Genomic DNA, 21652 nt, shown 5'->3' on the forward strand with positions numbered 1-21652 from the left:
AGTCTAAAATGACTGTACCCTTCTGTACAAGTCACTGGTGTTTGCTGACGGGTTTCTGGCTCAAGATCTGTATTTAAATTCACACCAGTCCGGTCCAGTCCAGTTCTTCCACTCTGAATCATTTCTTTTTGAAACTTACCTTATACACAGAGAATAGAAAATGGTCCTGTCCTAACAACTGATATAAAATCAGAAGCACACAATTCCCCAGAATACCATTATATGCTTTAACATTACGATCTGTAAAGTAATGTGGAAATTAGCAAACCTGTTCATTAGAAAGGGGGTGTCCCAATACTTGTACCCATGTTGTGAATACTAAAGATATTTCAAAATGTTTTTGTTTTATTTGACGCGTGTAATGTGAAGAATAAAGCACTGCATCAGAACAATGATGCCGCTGTTAAGAGATGACTCGAATAAACCAATCAGTGATTTCTCTTTGCAACAATGTAGACTTTTATTTGTGAAAAAGTACAATACCTTGTCCTTACAAATAAGCGTATGAAAGAACTGAAAGGACATGGCAAGGCCATAGGAGGCGTTTCTCAGGAGTGAATCTGTGCGGTGACAACAGTGCTCCTGGGGCGGCAGCTTTACCGTGACACGAATCCACAGTCAACACAAAACACAGTAAGAAACGTTTGTACAGGTTTCAAAAATGAACAAAATCACTCTCCTGCCCAGATAAACCATCATTCGTTTGTAACTCAAATCAATCTTTTATATTTTCACATCCGCATCCTCAAAATCAGATCAGCAGCGACAAGCTGACCATTAGTCATTCGAAACGCACCTTAGGAAAATCCCAGCATATAATAGGAAAACTAAGCTGCTCAAAGCAAATAAAAGTTTCAATATTGTAGTCTGTATATATCTATATACACACACACACACACACATGGTAAAACAATCCTAAATGAACGGCTAGCACTGTTCTCCTCAGAGCATGCTGGGAATACAAGATCCTCCACTCCTAATAACACCCATAATTAATGCCCTGCGAAGACGGCGGAGCAAAACGATGGTGTTTACACTAATCTGAGACTGATTTGGTTCAATTACAGCTGCATTAGTGAGCTCGAATCATCTGGATGAGCTAGCCATGTCCTCCGCTGTGCATTTCCATGTCAGATTATAGTACGGTCATTAGTTGACGTGGATTCAGTGCATCTCCAACTACTGAGCACGCTTTGATGCTCATCTACACCTTCAGCTCTGTACAATATGCTGGACTGCTCTGCAACGGACCGACTGTATCCTGGAATACAATTACATGCCTCTTTACTGATTTACAAAGAAAAAAAGAACAAAAAGAGAAAAGGGGAAAAAAATGCATAAAGCGTCACTGTCTTTCAGGTCAAAACAGATGGGATTCACCAAATCACACGAACACATTAAATCACATTGAGGTTTTTGGGTATGACATCTCGTTTTTTTTGTTTTTTTTGCATTGTAGGGAGGGAAAGGGCACAGGGGAGTTTGTGGAAGAACAGAGATGCCCCCTGGTGGAGAGCCGTGTTGCACATGGGCAGGACTTCGACCTCCTGAGTACGAGACTGAGCCGCTTCTACCTGCTGAGTCTCAGCTTGATCGAGTTCTTGACCACGGCGATGGGGTTGGTCGGGACGAGCGGGACATCCGACAGATCGGCGTTAGACATCTTCTGCAGAACATAAGATTGGGAATAATCTTGAGCGTGTCCTGACCATGTGATACAAACTAATAAATCATCTCTTCTGTGCTAAGTGTTTCTGTTTGAACAAGCTGTGACTAAGATATACGCTGCACGCCCTGGGCAATTTCACTGGAATAAAATTCACCACAGACTAAGTAGAATATGACATAATTACCTAAATATGTGTTCCTTCATTTGCATTTTGGCTTTCATAGATTACTTTCTGCAACACCTATATCAGCTCATACTGAAACTGAAGTCTTAAGTTTTTTTTAAAAAAGTAAGTGCATCTATTTAAAGTATAGTTGGGCCATTTCAGCTAAATTCGAACAGTAAATCTAAAAAAAAAAAGGACCATTGTGTTGACTAATATATAAATAGCCTGGCTTGTGTAAAATTGTGTAAACATCCCAACCAAAAAACGTAAAATACAATCACTTTTTCACAGAATTTGTGAAAATGTTCTCCACAACTGAAGATGCATTAATCCGAGGTAATGGCCACCATACATTTATTCATTGGCCATTTCGATAGTGTTTAGCAGAGCTGAGTGGAAATTTCTATTTCAAATACAACACTGTTAATCAAATGAATGATATTTGGAATAAATTTTAGTAACACAATCATATATTAAAGCCTAACATCAGTTCTTCAAACACCTTAGCTCTTCATTAGCTAATCATAATTAGCTATTACGGAAATATTTAGTCAAAGATTTTTTTGTTTCTGAAAAGCCATGAAGCCAACCAAGACTGCACTTAAATCAAAGATACAGTAAAAACTGTAATTTTGAGAGACATCACAATTTAAAGTTACTTTCTATTATATTTTATAACGCAATTAAAAGCAGCATCATTATTCCAGTCTTCAGTGTCACATTATTCTTCAAAAATCACTCTAATATGCTGATTTGGTTCTTATTAAATATTTCCTTGCATTGTTGAAAACATTTGTGCTGATGAAAATAGAACTATTTTATTAAAACATCAGAGATTACAAATAGTTTTAGGCTGGTGTTTCAAAAGCTTTCAGTGAGAACAGAAACTTGACTTGCGCGTGAATATGATAAAGATTACTGTGTAATAATCAATAGCTCATGTCCTTACCCGGGCAGGCAGGATCACCTCTGCTGGGTCCACCACCTGAGAATGACGGGAAACATCAGCATTTTGCCTTCTCACATATTTCCTCCATTTATCATTATAACTAGCATACCCTTTTTCACCATTGGTTTACCGTTAATTCTGTCTCTGTTTTAGATTCATCCTCTGAAGGAACCACTTCGACGCTCGGCTGGGAAAAAAACATGACAAAAACAATGAAATTGAGTGAACAACAACAACATGAAGATTACTGCCTCTTCGGGTTCAGGGGATGGACGCTAAGAAAGATTTTGCACTTTTGCAACAAAAAGAAAGAACAAATAGCCATTACCGCTGGATCCACAGCTACTTGGCCGTCAGTTTCACCTGAGGACTCTGCTTCTGGGCTTGAGAGCTGGAAGAGACACCATCCACACTTAATATGTAACGTTCATGATTGTATTGAACCTGAAATCAAACCTGAAAATAAAGACTGACATGACATCTGACATGAAAGTGTTGTCTTTTACCTCGTCTGCTTTGGCTTTCTTGGACATCTCATTCTCAAGGGGGGAGGCAGGTGTTTTTATGGCAGGGTCAGCAGATAAACATGGACTGGGAAGAGGGTTCTGCTGTACACAGTCCACTTTGGCTTTCTTCTCCGAGTCATGCTGAACGGGTGAGGCGGGCCGCTTTAGTGGAGAGGATCCCTTCTGCGGGGCATTGTTGCTGGAAGTCCCAACACTATCTGGCTTAGTGGTGTCCACTGCTAGGATTCGAAGAAAAAAAGTATAAGCATTAAGCAGCACTAAAAACAAACTAATTAAATACACTTTAAAATTATTTTGAAAATCCAAAACAGGAGAGGTCTGTCATCACACACTCCCCCTCATGTTGTTCCAAACCCATATAACTTTTTTTATTCTTTCCGGTGGAACACAAAAGGGAACATTTTGAAGAAAAAAGCTGTTCTTTTTGATTGTGACATTTAAATTACTTTTCTTTTGCCATGTCACACCAGGGGCCGGAGAATATAGAAGAATAAAAGAATATCTTTTATCAATTTCTAAAGAATGTTCTTGTTTTTTCTTAGGATTGTTTTTAAAATAAAATTTTATAATTCAAATTCTTGAATATAATCTTCCTCAAATTAATCATAAATGTTCTTCAAGTTAGGATAGCCCCAGACTTGTCTTAAAGTGCCTCTATTATGGATTTTTTTTAATTACCTTTCATGAAGTGTGTGACAGCTCTAAGTGAATGAAAACATCCTGCAAAGTTTTACATCTGAAAGTGCAATCCCAAGCCGTTTCATGTTGACACCAACATGAAAAATTAGCATATTGCCCGCACACTTGATGGTCTTTTTGCTTTGGTGTGAAAGGAAATGCAAACTCATTCTTTGCCACTAGATGCCACATTTGGAGCAGAAAAAATAGCTGTTTCCCTGATAACGCTGTACACAAAGCAGCACTGGCTTTACGGCTCATGATGAAATGAAAATAAGACCAATCAGACCAATTACCGCAGATTAGTATCACGCAAAGGAGGGGTTTGGAACAATGAATCGTAAAATATGCAAAAATAAACGCATATTATAAGACAATGAAAGAGTTTTTTCACCTTGCATGCATGTGAATATTGGTTATTTCAAATTAATTGTTATATTTAATAGGAATATCCATTTTAACCAGTCAAGCGACCATTAAGGATTTTGACTGATTAATACAATCAATTAAACGGTTACAAAATCCTTTTCAGTAATTTATTAAAATATTTAAAAAGGGTCCTGCATTGTTACAATATGTTACACGTATAAAAAAAACTAAACAAAACTGCTTTTTAGAGAGAGAAAAAATGCCGCAAAATGTTTACAAACATTATAACACTGTAAACCCTTTAGTTCCCCTCACTACAAAACAAATCCTTTCAATGAACAATATTTAGAAAAGAACAAGAATTAAAAATAGGCATTTAAGAATTTCATTCCTTTAGGAACAAATATATTTAGGCTAAAACAAAACTGAAACCAACTTTGGGTCTCTAAAGCCCTATTCGGACGGGACTAGTTTTACAGGGGGTCGTTACAGAAATCTGTGTTTCACAGACGTACTTGGTGATTTTAATCCCGTCCGAATCTGACACGTCTGTGTTTTTCTCACACAACCTCTGTGATAATTCCAGAGCAAATTACCTACTGTTTTTCAGCAAACTCAGTGATCCTCTGAGAAAACTAATCCCGTGCGAATGCGAATGTCTGTGATTGCCGGTGATATATTATTTCACAACATGTTTCCTTGTGTGTTTGGCCAACGTGAATTACCGTAGACGCTCTTACCGCGCGGATGTTTGATATATTTGCTTCCTGGCAAAGAAATAATAAATATTAAATAATAATTACAATAAAATTAAGAGCCAGATCACGTAAACTGTTAAAATTAGCTATTGTAATATCAACATTAGGTAAGATTACTCACATCCATTTATTCACTCAGTCACATAATGTTTTAATTACAGATGTACCTTTATGAAAATTAAACATGGGTTTTGCCTACTACAAAAAACAAAAATACAAGTTATTGGTATTTAGTATTTATTGTGTAATAATACTAATGGTAATCAATCCGAATGACTATATGCAATGTATGCATACAGAGCGCGTGATCTCTGTGACGCCCAGATGCACAAATCAGACCCTCTCACCTCTGTAATAAACACGGAGATGTTAGTCCCGTCCGAATTGAACATGAAAATCACAGACGTCAGGTGGTAAGAATCGAAACTCAAATATAGTTAAAAAAAACTAGTCCCGTCCGAATAGTGCTTAATTCAACACAAAATCAAATGTTTCCATTTCGCAATGTATTTGAATGCCAAATTAATATTTAGCATAGTTTATTCAATATCCATGTAAAACAAAATGTTTCGCATTTCACAACAGTATGGCGATGAAACTAAACGGCACAGATTTTATTACAAAAACACAGAACAAAAGTTATTTAACAGATCGCTTTAGCTTGAGACAGGTTGTTTGTTACGGTTGAGTGCCAGTCAAGTTAATCGCGTCAAAAATAGTGCGCGCTTATTATGATTATTAGGGTTATCTGCAAGAAGCGCAAAAAGACAATCCTTAAAGTTTTAGTTTTTCAATGCATCTTGTATGGAGTCAATTAGCTAAATACTGTAATTTAAGATGTTCTTAAAAACATTCTTACGAACTTCGTGGAATTTCTTAAAAAAATTTCTTAACATATTTCTTAAGGGGATTTTGGCCCTGGTTTGACTTCTGTCGTAATAAAATACTGTTCAAGTAATAAGGAAAAGAGAGGCCTTTCGTGACTTTCATGAAAAATTTACAAAACTATTTTTTGGGAAAAAAAACAGCATCAACATCCTTCAAAACAATTTTTTGTGTTTTGTGGAACAGAAAGTCATACACGTTTGGAACGATGAGGTAAGAGATAAACGAAAATTTTAATTCAATGAACTATTCCATCAAATGACAAAATTACAGAATAAAAACATCTACTTTAAAGTGACTTAATGACCCCAGTAGACATACCACCTGCCAGGAGCGAGCTTCCTCTTGAAGGGTCTGTTTTTCCCTGCAAATCTGAGGTGTTTGTAGCAGTCCCAGTGGAGCTACAGTCAGAGAGAAAGAGAGAAGGCATGTGTACCAGTGTTTCAAAAAGATATGAATTACAGAAAGTTAAGCGAATAACATTAGAGCAACAGGTGACCAGGTGAAAATAGTTTTATGTTTTACCCCTGAGGGCTGGGGGCACGGGCGACCTTGGCAGCTGAAGGGCCCGTGGGGGACGGCACTGACATGCTGTTGTCACTGTCAACTGATAGGTCGAGACTGCCATCATTCATCGCACGGAGACCATCAGATGAAAGCTACAGGATAACAGAGGCAAAAACAAGACCGTTAACAAAAAGCATTACTAGGTCACTACTGAGGCCACATTTACCAGACAACGAAAAAAAAAAAAAAGAGGACCCATGTAGTCCTTCAACAGTTTGTGTCAAAGGTCAGTACATTTAAGGATGTCAAATGACAAAACTTTAAAACTAAAAAAAAAAAAAAATCAAATACTAATTAGAAAATAATTTGCAAGACATTCTCTAGACACATTGAAAACAATGTATTAACTTGAAATCTCTTCCAAAAATACAATATTTTTTAATAACCTGGCACATGCATTTTTATCTTCATTATGAAATAGTTCAGTGTGTTTGCAAAGTAACAGATGAACGCTTGCCTTTCTCTTGCTCCTCTGAATGGTCATTTTGGGCAGCAGTTGTTGCAGTTGCTTCCTCTTCACGTGCATGGCTGTGATTTTCATATCTTGCTCAAACATTTTACTAGAGATCGCCTGCCGGTAAACTACAGCCATTCATAGAACACATGTTGATTACTGAGAGAAGTTTAATCATAGCACAACGTCCAGAGAACCGAAGCAATGCTGACACTTCCTGTGTGTGCTCTTCCCAACATAAACCAAATCGTACCTGTGTCTGTGAAGGTCTGGATGTCAAACGTCAGATCCACGTTAAGATTTTCTGATCCCTCCATTTTTTTGAACACAATACCTATTACCCACATTGTGCTGAACTCCTCCCTGTTCGTACACAAAGGAAAGAGCGAGTAAAGAGTCTTCCTATCGCCATCCCTTCGTTTCTTAGGTCGGTTTCAGGCCTTTGTTAAAGTTCAATGAAAGAAAGGACAAAAGCATTTGAAACTCACTTGTCAGTTCCCTCTTTTGGTCCCGGGAATGACTGTGGATTCACATGAGCGAGTGTGATAAACTCATTCTTCTCCAGGTTTCCCACCAGGATTCGGATCTTTGATTCCACGAGGCCCACCCTTTAAGCCAAACAGCATATTTAGTCCTAGTCCACAACATTTCTAAACAGATGCAGGGGACATGAGCAGAACATGGGTCCGATAAAGTGTGTGACGGTGCTGTACTCACCACTCTAAGTGCTGCTTCTCTGCCTGTGCGCTTGCTAGCAACACTATATAATGCCTTGGGACATAAAAGACAGAACAATGCCATTACATCCTTTAGACGAAGAGTTGTTCAACCAAACCCGGCAAAACCTACAGGGCCGCACCGATATCACTGACACTTCTCTCCAAAGACAAATATATCTTCCCTCAACACAGCAGGGATCACTCGTGTCCAGCCAAGAACACACTTCACAGTCTACAATATATATATATATATATATATATATATATATATATATATATATATATATATATATATATATTATATATATATATATATATATATATATATATATATATATATATATATATATATATATATATATCTTTTACAGTAGATCAGAAACAAGACCAAAATGCTGATTACATATATCAATCAAGCTGAAAAATAATGTTCGCACAAAAATAAGTTGTCCAAACCTCTATACATTTCTTTCTTCTCTTAAAAACAAAAGATATTTTGAAAAATGCTTGTAGCCATTGGCATCAAGCGTTTTTTTTCTCTCCATACTGTGGAAGTCAATGGCTACCAGCAACTGTTTGGTTACCAACATTCTTCAAAATATATTGGAGAGAGAAACTCATACAGGTTTGAAACAACTTTTTTTTTTTTGGTTAACTAGCCCATTTTGAATGCCAATAAAACTTCCAAAATCCATTTATTTGAAACGTAACTGCTTAACTTTGTCCTATAAAAGTGACTAGTTACTTGTTATTACAATATATGGTCTCATGTACACACTTTCAGCATCACATGGTATATATAAATAAAAATAAAACATCTTCTGTGGAAAATCTCCTCATATCTCAAATAAATAAAGAGACCAAAGCAAAAGCGAGATATTCTGTATTTTGCCATTTTAAAGTCAGTCATGTTTGTGGATGGATTCTTTGTATTTTTCTGCAAAGCAACACACTTTGGACATTTTTCCCCACTCTGATTACATATTAGCGGCTTGTGTCTGACAGAACAGAATGAGATAATGCAAACCAATCATAATTATTCTCTTCTTTGAAACCAGCTAACTGCTACATTGTTTTTAAGGAAGAAATAATGGTGATTAATGAATTGAGCACTATAATGAACCATCGCTGCATTCTCATGTGGGGTGAGAAGATCGTCGTACAGTGAAGGGTTTTCAGACAGGTTCAAATAAGCTAAAATTGGTAAAAATCTGACCTACTAAAACCCCCACTTACAAAAAAACCCTGTTGACTGGAATAACAAAGCAATGTGTGGCTTTAGACCGCTATTAACCATTTAAAATATCCAAAAGTCTTATTTCTTTAGTTTGACTTTGGTTTCTTTTGACTGAAATTGACTTTAAGCCATTATGATCACACCACACTAATAAAAAAATAAAATAAAAACAAGCACAGACAAGGCTAAATGCTAAACATTGGTGGAAATCGCAAACAAAAAATTAGAAACACTATGAAAACACAGACTAACAAGAAATACATTGTACAAATTGTGAACTAAAACATTTTATTTTTGAATTGTATACAAATTAATATAGCACAAGAAAACCAGTAAAACTTTTTTTTTCTTAAATAGAAAAGCATTTTAAACTTAAAATACCTACCTTTTAAAAATATAAATTTAACCATCTCTAAAAAAAAAAAGTTGCTTACATTTCAGGCATGCTCTACAATCGTAATGTTTACACATTTTAATTGTCAAAAATGATGACGTACCATAAAAGCCACTGTGTGCATAAACTGATAGTAAGCAAAATTCTTTTATTTCAAACTGATGACACTTATTACATAAAATAATAATTGTGAGAGGGCTATGAATGTGTGTGGGTGCAGTTTTGAGAAATAAATCTTTATTGAAATGATTAAATCTCACCATGAGTGTCCAACAGGATAAGCAGCTTAATACATACTTGTATTTCTGAAAGAAGTTTGGTGCTTCAAATAGTTTGGACCATTCTGCTTTATTCTGCAATATTTCATCCGTGATCGCAAGACCTGTGAGGAGTTAAACAATTGAAATGCGAGTCAAAACATGACCTTAAAACGTCAGAAGACTTAAATATAGTTAGGTAATAAGTAATATAGACTTAAGTTATCAATATTATTCATATTCCTTTTTAATGGTCATTTTTATTTTGTGTTAGGGCTGCACGATAGGGTTGTGACGATAGACAATAGTATCATGTATCAATGATAGCAGATGTCTCTGTCGACAGTCAAGATGATATTAGGCTCATTTTCCTATTAACGTATTAAATTATAATAATAATAATAATTTTTATTTTTATTGGGCAGCCTATTATAATTGGGCTATCAAATTGCCCAGCTATTTCACTTCATCACCGCATTTCACACACATGCACGCACGTGCGACAATATATGAACTAGCGGTTTTAAACACAGTATTTTTGTATTTAACGTTAGTTTATCAGTATGTTTGAAAGTATATTTTTTCGATTATTGGTGATTCCATAGGCTCTCTCTTGCGCACCTGCGTGGTTTAAAACACCAAATAGTTATGCTATGACGAGAACAGAGAGTCTCTCTTGCTCCACCCATGCACGATAATATCGTGTATCGTCGATTTCACGGGCTGACGGTATGACGATTTGAAAAATGACCATATCTCCCAACACTTCTGCACGATAAAAATCATAATTGACAATTATTCCCTTGAAATTGTAATTGTGATTATTAATTATGATTATTACAATTTACATTGAATGAGGTTTATACCTTTGTTTGACGCAACTGCATGCTGTATTTTTATATGAATATAAACAAACTGGAAACACTAACTGAAAAACGTTGTGCTTTTCTATAGTATTTAGCCTCAAATGTCAACTATAAATCGGATTGTTTTCTTCAAATTATAAAAAAGCAAAAATATGAATGGTATTATAATGTTATACTAAAAATAATGGGAAAACCCTTTAAGATAACGTAGAAAGAAAAAACAATTCTTAAGCACACCAAATAATACAAGTGGACTCTGAGCGATTAATTGCCACTTTGAACGATTACGTAATTGTGGCATCCATAATTGTAATCACAATTGGAAATTTGAATAATTGTGCAGCCCTATTTGTTACACTGCAGAAAGTAAGTCATGCAAGGTGAGAAAAAGTACACATTTCAATTTTGAAATTATTATTTTCATTATTCTATGAGAATATTTCTAGGGATCTTCAGAACGGAGACTGACCCCGCTTGAACTCTTCCACCATGATGGCCCGAGTAGAAGCGGACACATTGTAAGTGGAGTTTTGTTGAGGGTAAGCTGGTGTGATGATCGGCATGAGGTGGTACCGGTCACTGGGGGTTACCTAGGAGAAAAAAGACCAACATTAGCAGTGCAACAGATCCCAATTCATTCACATAGCCTGAAGTGAATAATCTGAGACAGCACAGGAAAATCATTGTACCTTCTAGTAAAATACATGTTAAATGTGACGTCTATAGAGGTCTGTGCAGAGAGTTTTAAAATATATTTCAATATTCCGTACATTTACAATACATTTAATATTATTTTCATACAAAATTTCCCAGCACCATGAATATATATTTATGCATTGCATGGCTATGCCTTGATTATTTGAACTACATTATTAGAACTTCTGATGGATTTTTTGGTTTAAATGTTTATCTTGGCAATAAAAATACTCAATGCTCTCAAAATATATTTTAATGTCATAGCCTCATAACATAAATAAATCAATGAATAAGTACCCTGGGATCCCAAACTGGGAGGTTGAGATTACAGTCTTCAGGCTGCTTCAGAAGGACTGGATTTGGCCATTCCCTGAAAACACAAAATAACTAATAAATTAATGAATGAATCTAAAGAGAACGAATCTCTGAAAACAAAGACCATAGGTTTGTATTCATATTCTCATTGACCAGTGGTGTCGAGAGCAGTATGAAAAACTCACCACTTTGAGAAAACCAAGAAGAACTTATGGACCAGTGTGGATGCCACAGCATTGGGGTAGAGTTGGCAGGTTCTTGCAACCAACATGGCCCACGATACGCCCCCCAGAAAACCCAGAATATTTGAGTAGATGTTATGACCTGTAAGAGATTCAAATAACAACATTCATTTATTAATTTCTGTAAAACTTTTTTCAATTTTTTTCACATCCTGACTAAGGTCAAATGAAGCATTTAAAAAAGCCAAATGGCAATCAAGGATCGACTGTTTTTCAGTAACGTGCAAACATGAGCATGTACTGGTTGTTATGCAGCAAATGCAAGCCAAACGAATCTCCTGAGGCACAATGCTGCAGTGTTGCTTTTCACTGACTGCACTAAAACCCACAAACACAACAGGTCATTTAAGGTCACGGTGGGGTTGGTTTTTTACATGAGACCAGCTGTGACATGTTCCACAAACAGAGTACAATGCAAAGCTGACACACAAGCAACTACTCACGTTTGGCCCACATTTTGATGGCTCTTAGAGTCAGTCTGAAATTCTCTATGTTGGGCACCAAGTGAAGAATTTCATCAGTAACTCTGCAACCTGTAAATCAGCAGATTGTTTAAAAAAAATAAAAATACATATATCAAGATTACCAGTGAAACCTTAAACAAGCAAACAAAACTTGGGGCTGGGTCGACAATATCAATTAATCAACTTTAATCAACCTTCATTTTGATGAACTTACACAGATTCTTAAATTCCAAAAACAATCTTTTAGTCTCTGCTGTTCTCTTTAGTCAGTGCTGAATGCAACCAAAAGTCAATAATCTTTGCAATTTTTTTTGCAAAATGCCAACGATCCTCTTCTCGTTCTCTTTACTATTAGTTATAGCACAAAATAAACATGAATGAACATCAGGTGTTCTTTCTATCATGTTTTGCGAAATCACTCAATCAATGTTTCAACTGCGGAAAGACGTCAATAAATCAGCTTGTAAACAATATCATGTTAGACTGAATTTTTACCTCAGGAAAGACATTTAAGGTTCATATCTCAGTTAGGCAGAAAAAAAAGGTTTTTGCTAGACATGCACCTGCTTACTGTACATTATAAAATTACATTACTTAACCTGCAGTAAGGACCTTTCATATATTGTGTTTAAATTAATCTGTGATAAAATAATTAATAAATATAATTTAAATGTTTGTATTTCAACAATAATTTAGGGTAGAACAATTACATCATTAAAGTTTATTACAAACTGCCTTTTGAGCAATTTAAAAGTGTGTGTGCAACTTTAAGTGTTTATTATAACTAAAAATGAACAAACAATTTGTTGGACCTTTAAAACAAGGTCATGTATAAACTGACAGGGTTCCCTCTACAGTGTTCACATTTGTTGAGAGATTTTTTTCTTTAGATAAACTGACATGATATACATCCAAACAATTTGATATTGAATCAAAATCAAGATCTTGTGAATCAGAATCAATTCTGAAAATGTCGATACTCAGCCCCAACATAATCAATCAATTATGACCAACTACCGTTCAAACTCCGGATGCAGCGAATGTCAAGGTTCTTCAGCAAGCCATCATCTCGCAAATCCAGGTTCTCTGGAATGGCTTGTAGCGCCAGTCGGGCAAATAGTATGTCAATCTAGAATCAAAAAAATTATACTTAAAACAGAAATTAGAAGGAAAAATCAAAAATAGCAATTTTTGCATGAACTATTCCTTTATATCCACATTAAAAAGAATAACATTAAAAAGAATAATAACCTCAATTCCATCAAAAGACAGCTTTATCACTGGCACAAATGCTTCCTCCACCGCCTAAAGAAGGCAAACGCAAATATCAAGCATTAAACCTAACAGATACTGCTGGGAAGATGTATACCGTCTATGTACACCAATCACATAAGCAGGATACCCTTAGGTCTTTGACTTCCTCCTGCTCCTTTAATTTCTCATAGAACGAGGAGAAGAAGTCCGATCTCTCCACATGACGGGGCACAACGCAGAGAGCATCAATATCAGCACCTACACAATTAGTTTAGTGAATGAGATACTGCAGACACACAGAGACCATGTGAAATACACGTATCAATCGATCTAGAACTAGTGTAGAAAATATACCCTTAGTATGAACTCCAAGTCTGTAGGATCCAAACGTGAAGATCTTTCCACCAACATTATCAATCACTGATGCTGGAATATTCTGTGATTAGAAGAAAATATATAACGGTTAGAATCTGTGAGCAGTTATTCCGAGATTTGTGTGTGTATATATTAATTAAAAGGCCAATAAGATACCTTAACTTCACTGACTTCACGGATCCACAGCTTAACCAACGTATTTAGCTTCCCAAGCACTAGGATTCTGTGGGCAAAAGAAACATCTTAAAACAAAAGCAATATGAGGAAGACTAAAGCTGGGTCAAGAGTATGATGTACACATTTATGGAAAAAAGTCTGTCCTGAAAAATATATTAAACCAAAAAAAACTCAAAAACTAAATGGGATTCATGAAATTTCATGTTACGTGAACATACACAGAAGTTTCAAAAGTTAAAAGGCCAGTCAGGTCATTTGAAAATTTAGAAATAAGTATTTTATGCTTATTTTATGCTAAGTACAACAGTTAAATAATGTTAATCAAATAACTTTTTTTAATAGTTTTTTTTTCTTCAGCGTCACATGTCAAGAATAATAATTAATTAATATTGTTTGTGAAAACATTGTGACAAACTTTTAACACCAATCTTTGATGAATGTCTATTGATTTATTTCAAATAGATTTTTTGTGACCCTGTAATATGTCTCTCTAAATGTATCCTTGTTATTTTTTTACTGATAAAATTAACGAACCCAAACTTTTGAACAGAAGTCAGGCAAAATACAATTATTTTAATTGTTTTGTCATTTTGTTCCTTTTTTTTTATAATGTTTCAAACAAAACATGCTTTCTTGGTAACGCTGTTACAATTGACAAATATTTATAGAATTTAAATTGATTTTTAATTCTTTCACACTTTTGTAAAAACTAATTAACAAACATCAAGTCACATTTATTTATACAGCGCTTTATATAATACAGATTGTGTTGATAAATGTACATTCTTCAGTTACAGTTCACGGTTGATTCAGTAACGTCATCATTGACTCAACGCTTAGTCACTGAATCAACACTTTGTGACATTATCCTCTGGGAAGTGACATCAGTTTGGGGGGAAAACCCAAGAAATGGATTTGATGAACTTTGTGCATGTTCTTTAGCGTATTACAATCAGTCAGATTGAATACCATTTGTATTATCACACAAATACCATGGTGAAGCTAATCGGCTAGTGTAGCAAAACCATGTTAATGTGTGGTTGGTTTAACTTTTTTTTTTTTTTTGTAGTAAACCCATGTTTAATTTTCATAAAGGTACATCTGTAATTAAAACAGAAATTTAGAGTTTTTGGATGCAGCCATTCGCATTCGGACGGGATTAAAAACACCAAGTACGTCTGTGGAACAAATTTCTCTAACGACCCCCTGTAAAACTAGTCCCGTCCGAATAGGGCTTAAAGTCTCAAAATGAATAGAACACATAAGCCCTATTCAGACGGGACTAGTTTAGAGATAAATACTTTTTTACCAAGCCTTAGTGAATAGAATCTCATTCACCTGCGCTGCAGCTCCAGCTCCTCCTCAAAGACGCCGAAAGGTCGGAGCGTCTCGGTCAGCTTCCGCGTGAGAACCAGATCGGCCTCTTTAGGCTGCGCCAAGCTGATAGGAGACGTGATCCCATAATGCTTTGGGGTCTGCTGGGCTGGTTGCACTGGGCTGTGAAAAGGTCAAACATGAATTGTCAGACTCAACAGAAACATAACGTGATCACAGGAGCTGTTCACATCCCTGTCAGCTCAATTATTATTACTATTATAAATGACTGGGATGTTATAAAAACTCTGCATTAAAACATCTGACCACGATGACATCAAGAAATACAAAAATAATATAAAATAAGGAAAAGAAAGTTAGGAAGCTACATTTACACATACTATGAATTCTTTAACACTTTGCAAGAGAATATTATATAGAAATTCATTTGTTTTGATTTCATTATTCAAAACTCCGTTTGGTGGAGATATTTCCACGTGAACGAGCACTTTGAGAGTACTAAGTGAACGGAGCATGACAAATATTTTTAATAACAGATTGTATGACCGTTGTCTTTTGGGCGTTCACACGTGACGTGTCAAATTTTAATTGTTGTGTCACGCCTCGCTGTTTTTCTTAGGATAGCGCACAATCTGCGTCTGCCAGATCATGATATAAAGTGGTTCAGCTTTAATAAACGCTTTTGCTGCGCCTCGTCTAAAGTTAGTTGTTCAATTCGTCTTCTATGAACGCCTCCTTGAAGGGTATTAGTATGTAATAAGTCATACGTGCGCTTAGTCACATATCTGAACAAAGTTCAGCAACCACTGAATATTACAGATTTAAAGTCCATAACGTACATACAAACCAGGGAGCTCACTATGAGCCAGATTTCTATTTCTGATAGCCTGTTGATGGTTTTATCTCATTACCTACTGCTCACTGACAAGTTAATTTCGAAATGAATGCAATGTAGACTAGTTCAACCACTAAACAGCATCATTACATGGTTGGATAAGCGTGTCGAGTTTGCGACTGATTCGTGACATAGGGCCCAGGACCTCGCGTTTGCTTCGATCACGCTTGTCTTCAAACTCCGACGAGATACTTACAAAGGCATTATGAAAATCTCCGGCTTATGAGAAGCTGAGAAGCAGGTTATATTCCGCCATTGCGTTCCAGCCCGTCATGAACTGTTATGAAGGCAATGAAGTTTCTTTTGTTTGAACCAACATGGCGCTCCGGCAACAGTAACTGCCAATTGGCACGGGAAGTGACGCCATGACGTATAGCACGCTGACGCTGGTTGACCTGCGTCTTTATGTTTAAAGGGACAGCAACTAGCTAAGATCTTATATATACTGTATATTTTACTGTATATATTTTTATATTTTTTGTATATTTGTACATTATCACGAACATCTCGAAACATTTCTCCATTAAATTACATTTAATATTTTATTCCTTATAGCATAGCTGAACCTTAAATGTTTTTTATGATTCATTCACAAGACATCAGTTTGAAAGGTAAAATAACTATTGTTATACAGCATACCATTTAAACATTAAGTATTTCCACTGTTTCACTTATTATTATCTTTCTATATAATGCTGTCAAACGATAAATCGCAATTAATAGCATCCAAAATAAAAGTAAAACCTTCTTTTCAACTGGCCTGTCAGAAAACATAATAAAAACTGGAATAAGTAACACTGGCTATATCCGATTTGCTCCAGACATATATGCTTGTAAACCCCAACATCATACAATACCATTTTTCCAACAATAACAAACTATGTCTTTATAAAACAAATAATGTCAAAGCATAATTTAATTCATACCATCATTCTGAAGTCAAAGTCAAAGTCACCTTTATTTATATAGCGCTTTTAACAAAATACATTGCGTCAAAGCAACTGAACAACATTCATTAGGAAAACAGTGTGTCAATAATGCAATAGTATAGTTAATCATTGAATTTAGTGATGTCATCTCTGTTCAGTTAAATAGTGTCTGTGCATTTATTTGCAATCAAGTCAACGATATCGCTGTAGATGAAGTGACCCCAACTAAGCAAGCCAGAGGCGACAGCGGCAAGGAACCGAAACTCAGAATGACAGAATGGAGAAAAAAAACCTTGGGAGAAACCAGGCTCAGGTGACGAGTCAAATTTTCTTGGAATAAGAGAGAAACAGACTAATATTGGCGTAGATGCCATTCTTCTAATGATGTAGCAAGTACATAGGGTGTTATGGGAAGTGTTTCCGGTTCCGGTTTACCTAATTAATGCAGCATAAAAATCCTTTAATGGATTTGGATATTAAAAGCATATTAGTATGTTATGTGTAAGCCAGGTTAAAGAGATGGGTCTTTAATCTAGATTTAAACTGCAAGAGTGTGTCTGCCTCCCGAACAATGTTAGGTAGGTTATTCCAGAGTTTAGTCGCCAAATAGGAAAAGGATCTGCCGCCCGCAGTTGATTTTGATATTCTAGCTATTATCAAATTGCCTGAGTTTTGAGAAAGTAGCGAACATAGAGGATTATAATGTAAAAGGAGCTCATTCAAATACCGAGGTGCTAAACCATTCAGGGCTTTATAAGAAATAAGCAATATTTTAAAATCTATACGATGTTTGATAGGGAGCCAGTGCAGTGTGGACAGGACCGGGCTAATATGGTCATACTTCCTGGTTCTAGTAAGAACTCTTGCTGCTGCATTTTGGACTAGCTGTAGTTTGTTTACTAAGTGTGCAGAACAACCACCCAATAAAGCATTACAATAATCTAACATTGAGGTCATAAATGCATGGATTAACATTTCTGCATTTGACATTGAGAGGATAGGCCGTAATTTAGATATATTTTTGAGATGGAAAAATGCAATTTTACAAATGCTAGAAACACCTATGTTTTTTTTTTCAGAATTAAGCAGTAAGAAATTACTCGTCATCCAGTTTTTTATATCGACTATGCATTCCATTAGTTTTTCAAATTGGTGTGTTTATCCGTGAAGAAATATAGAGCTGAGTATCATCAGCTTTAAAGTGAAAGCTTTTCCTGATGATATCTCCCAAGGGTAAGATATAAAGCGTGAAGAGTAGCGGCCCTAGTATTGAGCCTTGAGGTACTCCATACTGCACTTGTGATCGATATGATACATCTTCATTCACTGCTACGAACTGATGCCGTTCATATAAGTATGATTTAAAACATGCTAATGCACTTCCACTGATGACAACAAAGTGTTCAAGTCTATGCAAAAGAATTTTGTGGTCAATTGTGTCAAATGCAGCACTAAGATCCAATAAAACTAATAAAGAGATACACCCACGATCAGATGATAAGAGCAGATCATTTGTAACTCTAAGGAGAGCAGTCTCAGTACTATGATACGGTCTAAATCCTGCCAAGCAATACCTCTAGTTTTGTCTAAATCCTGACTGGAAATCCTCACATATACCATTTTTCTCTAAGAAGGAATATAATTGTGAGGATACCACCTTTTCTAGTATCTTGGACAGAAAAGGGAGATTCGAGATTGGTCTATAATTAACTAGTTCTTTGGGATCAAGTTGTGGTTTTTTGATGAAAGGCTTAATAACAGCCATTTTGAAGGTTTAGGGGACATATCCTAATGACAAGAAGGAATTAATAATAGTCACAAGAGGATTGCCAAGCAATACGAAATACCTCTAGTTTTGTTTACCTCCAGCTGCGCTCCATTTTTCGGGCTGCTCTCTTTAGGATGTGACTATGATCATTATACCATGTTATCAAACTGTTTTCCTTAAAGCGTAAAGGAGCAACTTTATTTAAAGTGCTAGAGTCCATAGTTTCTGTTACATCATCAAGTTGTTCTGAGGTTTTAGATATGCTAAGGAATTTGGATAAATCAGGAAGATAACTTAAAAAGCAGTCTTTTCTGGTAGAAGTGATGAAGTAGAAGCAGTAAAACTGAAGCATGTTGTTCTTTAGCACCAACGAGCATTTCCACGTTCTCACTTGTCTTCTCATTTCCCTCAATCAATTCCTCCTGAAAAACACATACTGTACACTCAGAAGACAGCTTCATAGACAGGGACCAAAAGGTTTGTGCTAGTGGAAATAGTTCTGTTTTCTACAAAGCATTTTAAGTCCTGCAACTGTCGAACAATATTTTTAAAACAATATACAATACTGTTCAAAAGCTTTTTAAATGTTTTTTAAAAAAAGTCTCTTAAGCTCAAAAAGGCAGCATTTATTTGATTAACAATACAAGTAAAAGCAGTAAAACTGTTAAATATTACTCAAATCAGAAACAAATGCTTTCTATTTAACATATTTAAAGATGCAATGTATTCATATTATGGCAAACTGCATTTTTCTTCACTGTCACTTGATTTTTTTTAAATCTTTCTAATATGCATTTATAAACATTTTGTTCTCAAGAAACAGTCCTTGTTTTTATCAATCAAATCTTGTTGAATAGAAAATCTTCCAGAACCCAATTTGGAAAAGTTATGCAGATCTCACTCACCAACTGACTGACTTTCTCTTGATAGTTGCACTGACTTCAATATGATGAAGTTTGTAATATCTGCACAACTTTACTGCAACATACAGTATCTTTACCCAACAGCAGGGGGCCCAAGAAAACAGCTTTTTATTGGCTGAAGAAATTCAATGCAAAATAGATGTAAGAATGTTTTGTAAACCTATATAAAAAAAAATAGTTATGTAAACTTACCAACAGTCGTCTTGCCTGTTTGTATTCCTCCACCACTTGAAGTATGTTATCAACTATCCCATATTCACAATCCCAGTCCTTTAAGAAAACAGATTCAGTCCGAAGTTTTGACACTGAGGTGAAGCAGGTCAGTTACCTGAGAAAATACACAGCAATCTGATATATTACCTTCATACATTATCTTATGACATGGCACACATTTATGTTCAGCAAAAAACTCATTAATTTAATTGCCTTTGTGTCATAGGCATCTGCCTTTGGGATGTTTTCTGTTTTTCCTGACCCGGGGGTAGAAGCAATGGCCTAAGGAAATAGACAGCTGCATGTTTACTAATGATTTTCAGTACTGTTTTCTCATTACAAAACTAAGTGAGAGCATTACATTCAGCATAACAGAATGCAATCACACAGACGTAAAGATGTGTGATGAATTATTACTTTCACAATGTCTTCAAAAGTGTTCTTGGAATCATCCACAGCGATTAAATAATGTGTTTTTGTTTGGGATCAATGATGTTTTGGACCACTCTAAAAATGACAAATGATGACAAAATATAGGATGAAAATGAAACTTAAAATTTTAAGCAAAAACACCAATCAATCAACAGCAATTTTTCAAACCTAGCAAGGACGTGGATGTGAATGGAAGGAATTACATTTGTCCCAGGCCCAAAAACCAAGTTGTCTTGAGGAAAATGAAGACGTTTTAAATTAAATAGTTCAAACTAAAATTTTAATTTGGTTAAAATTTACTGAACCCCAGGCCAAGACGTAAATGGGTTTGTTTCTTTATCGAAATGTAGCACTTGCTCACCAGTGGATCCTCTGCAGTAAATGGGTGCCATCAGAATGAGTGTCCAAACAGCTGATTAAAAACATCACAATAATCCACAAATAATCCACACAATTGCAGTTCATCAATTGACCCCTGCTTAGTGAAAACCTGCATGTTTGTAAGAAACAATTCCAGCAAGGTGTTTTCAATTTAAACCATTGCTTCTGGCCAAAATATATAAAGTTAAGGATAATCGTTTTTGTAATACGGTTTAAGATATTCTGGATGAAAACTGGGAGGCTTGTGACTGTCCCATAGACTAATACACTAATACAGTGAAATACACTGTCAAGGTCCAGAAAATATGAAAAGCCTCATTAAGTTCAGAGTTCAGTAGATAATCTCCAAAATGGCACTACGATGATGTGGAGAAACACAGATGAGACAAATTGTTGAATAAAGCCATTATTTTAGTTTTCTTCACATACAGACAGTATTCTCATCACTTCATAACATTACGGTTGAACCACTGATGGCAGATGGACTATTCTGTCGCATCCAAAATATCTTAATTTGTGTTATGAAGATGAACTAAGCTTTTACAGGTTTGGTACAACAAGTGGGTAAGTGATTAATGACGAACTTGTCGTTTTTTTTTTTTAGTGGAGTAACCCTTTAAATATATTATCCATAACAATGCTTCCTTCTGTAAAAATGTACATCCAATGTTGTCTTCTTACATCTAAATTCATATATATATATATATATATATATATATATATATATTTGTTTGGAACTATTTTGGACTGTGTTTGCA

General features: G+C 35.5%; 1 protein-coding gene across 5 annotated transcripts; it reads right to left on the reverse strand.

The window, feature by feature from the left end:
* Positions 1 to 435: 435 nt before the first annotated feature.
* LOC113121249 (poly(A) polymerase type 3-like) lies at positions 436 to 16610 on the reverse strand. 5 transcript variants are annotated; one of them, XM_026291562.1, is made up of 23 exons: positions 16445 to 16609; positions 15357 to 15515; positions 13998 to 14064; positions 13821 to 13902; positions 13615 to 13724; positions 13464 to 13517; positions 13230 to 13341; positions 12192 to 12281; positions 11692 to 11830; positions 11489 to 11561; positions 10965 to 11085; positions 9670 to 9754; positions 7740 to 7793; positions 7511 to 7630; positions 7276 to 7385; positions 7026 to 7150; positions 6527 to 6660; positions 6326 to 6402; positions 3291 to 3526; positions 3113 to 3175; positions 2915 to 2971; positions 2785 to 2820; positions 436 to 1666 (listed from the first exon to the last, which is right to left on the reverse strand). In XM_026291562.1, exons 1-23 carry the CDS (start codon positions 16450 to 16452, stop codon positions 1571 to 1573), a joined length of 2208 nt encoding a protein of 735 aa, XP_026147347.1. In that variant the 5' UTR covers positions 16453 to 16609; the 3' UTR covers positions 436 to 1570. The 5 variants fall into 5 exon arrangements, with proteins under 5 accessions (XP_026147347.1, XP_026147346.1, XP_026147344.1 ...); XM_026291561.1 differs by having other exon boundaries at positions 3291 to 3529; XM_026291559.1 differs by having other exon boundaries at positions 6323 to 6402.
* Positions 16611 to 21652: the final 5042 nt, after the last annotated feature.

This window comes from Carassius auratus, chromosome 20, assembly GCF_003368295.1.
Source record: "Carassius auratus strain Wakin chromosome 20, ASM336829v1, whole genome shotgun sequence".
Taxonomy (NCBI): Eukaryota; Metazoa; Chordata; class Actinopteri; order Cypriniformes; family Cyprinidae; genus Carassius; species Carassius auratus.

What these genes read in the sequence shown, in the direction of transcription:
- LOC113121249 (XM_026291558.1), bottom strand. An exon ending in GAGAAGCAGCACTTAGAGTG is followed by an intron (nt 7,631 to 7,739) that starts GTGAGTACAGCA and finishes TTTGGCTTAAAG; the next exon opens with GGTGGGCCTCGTGGAATCAA. An exon ending in AAGTAGCTGTGGATCCAGCG is followed by an intron (nt 2,972 to 3,112) that starts GTAATGGCTATT and finishes TTTTTTTCCCAG; the next exon opens with CCGAGCGTCGAAGTGGTTCC.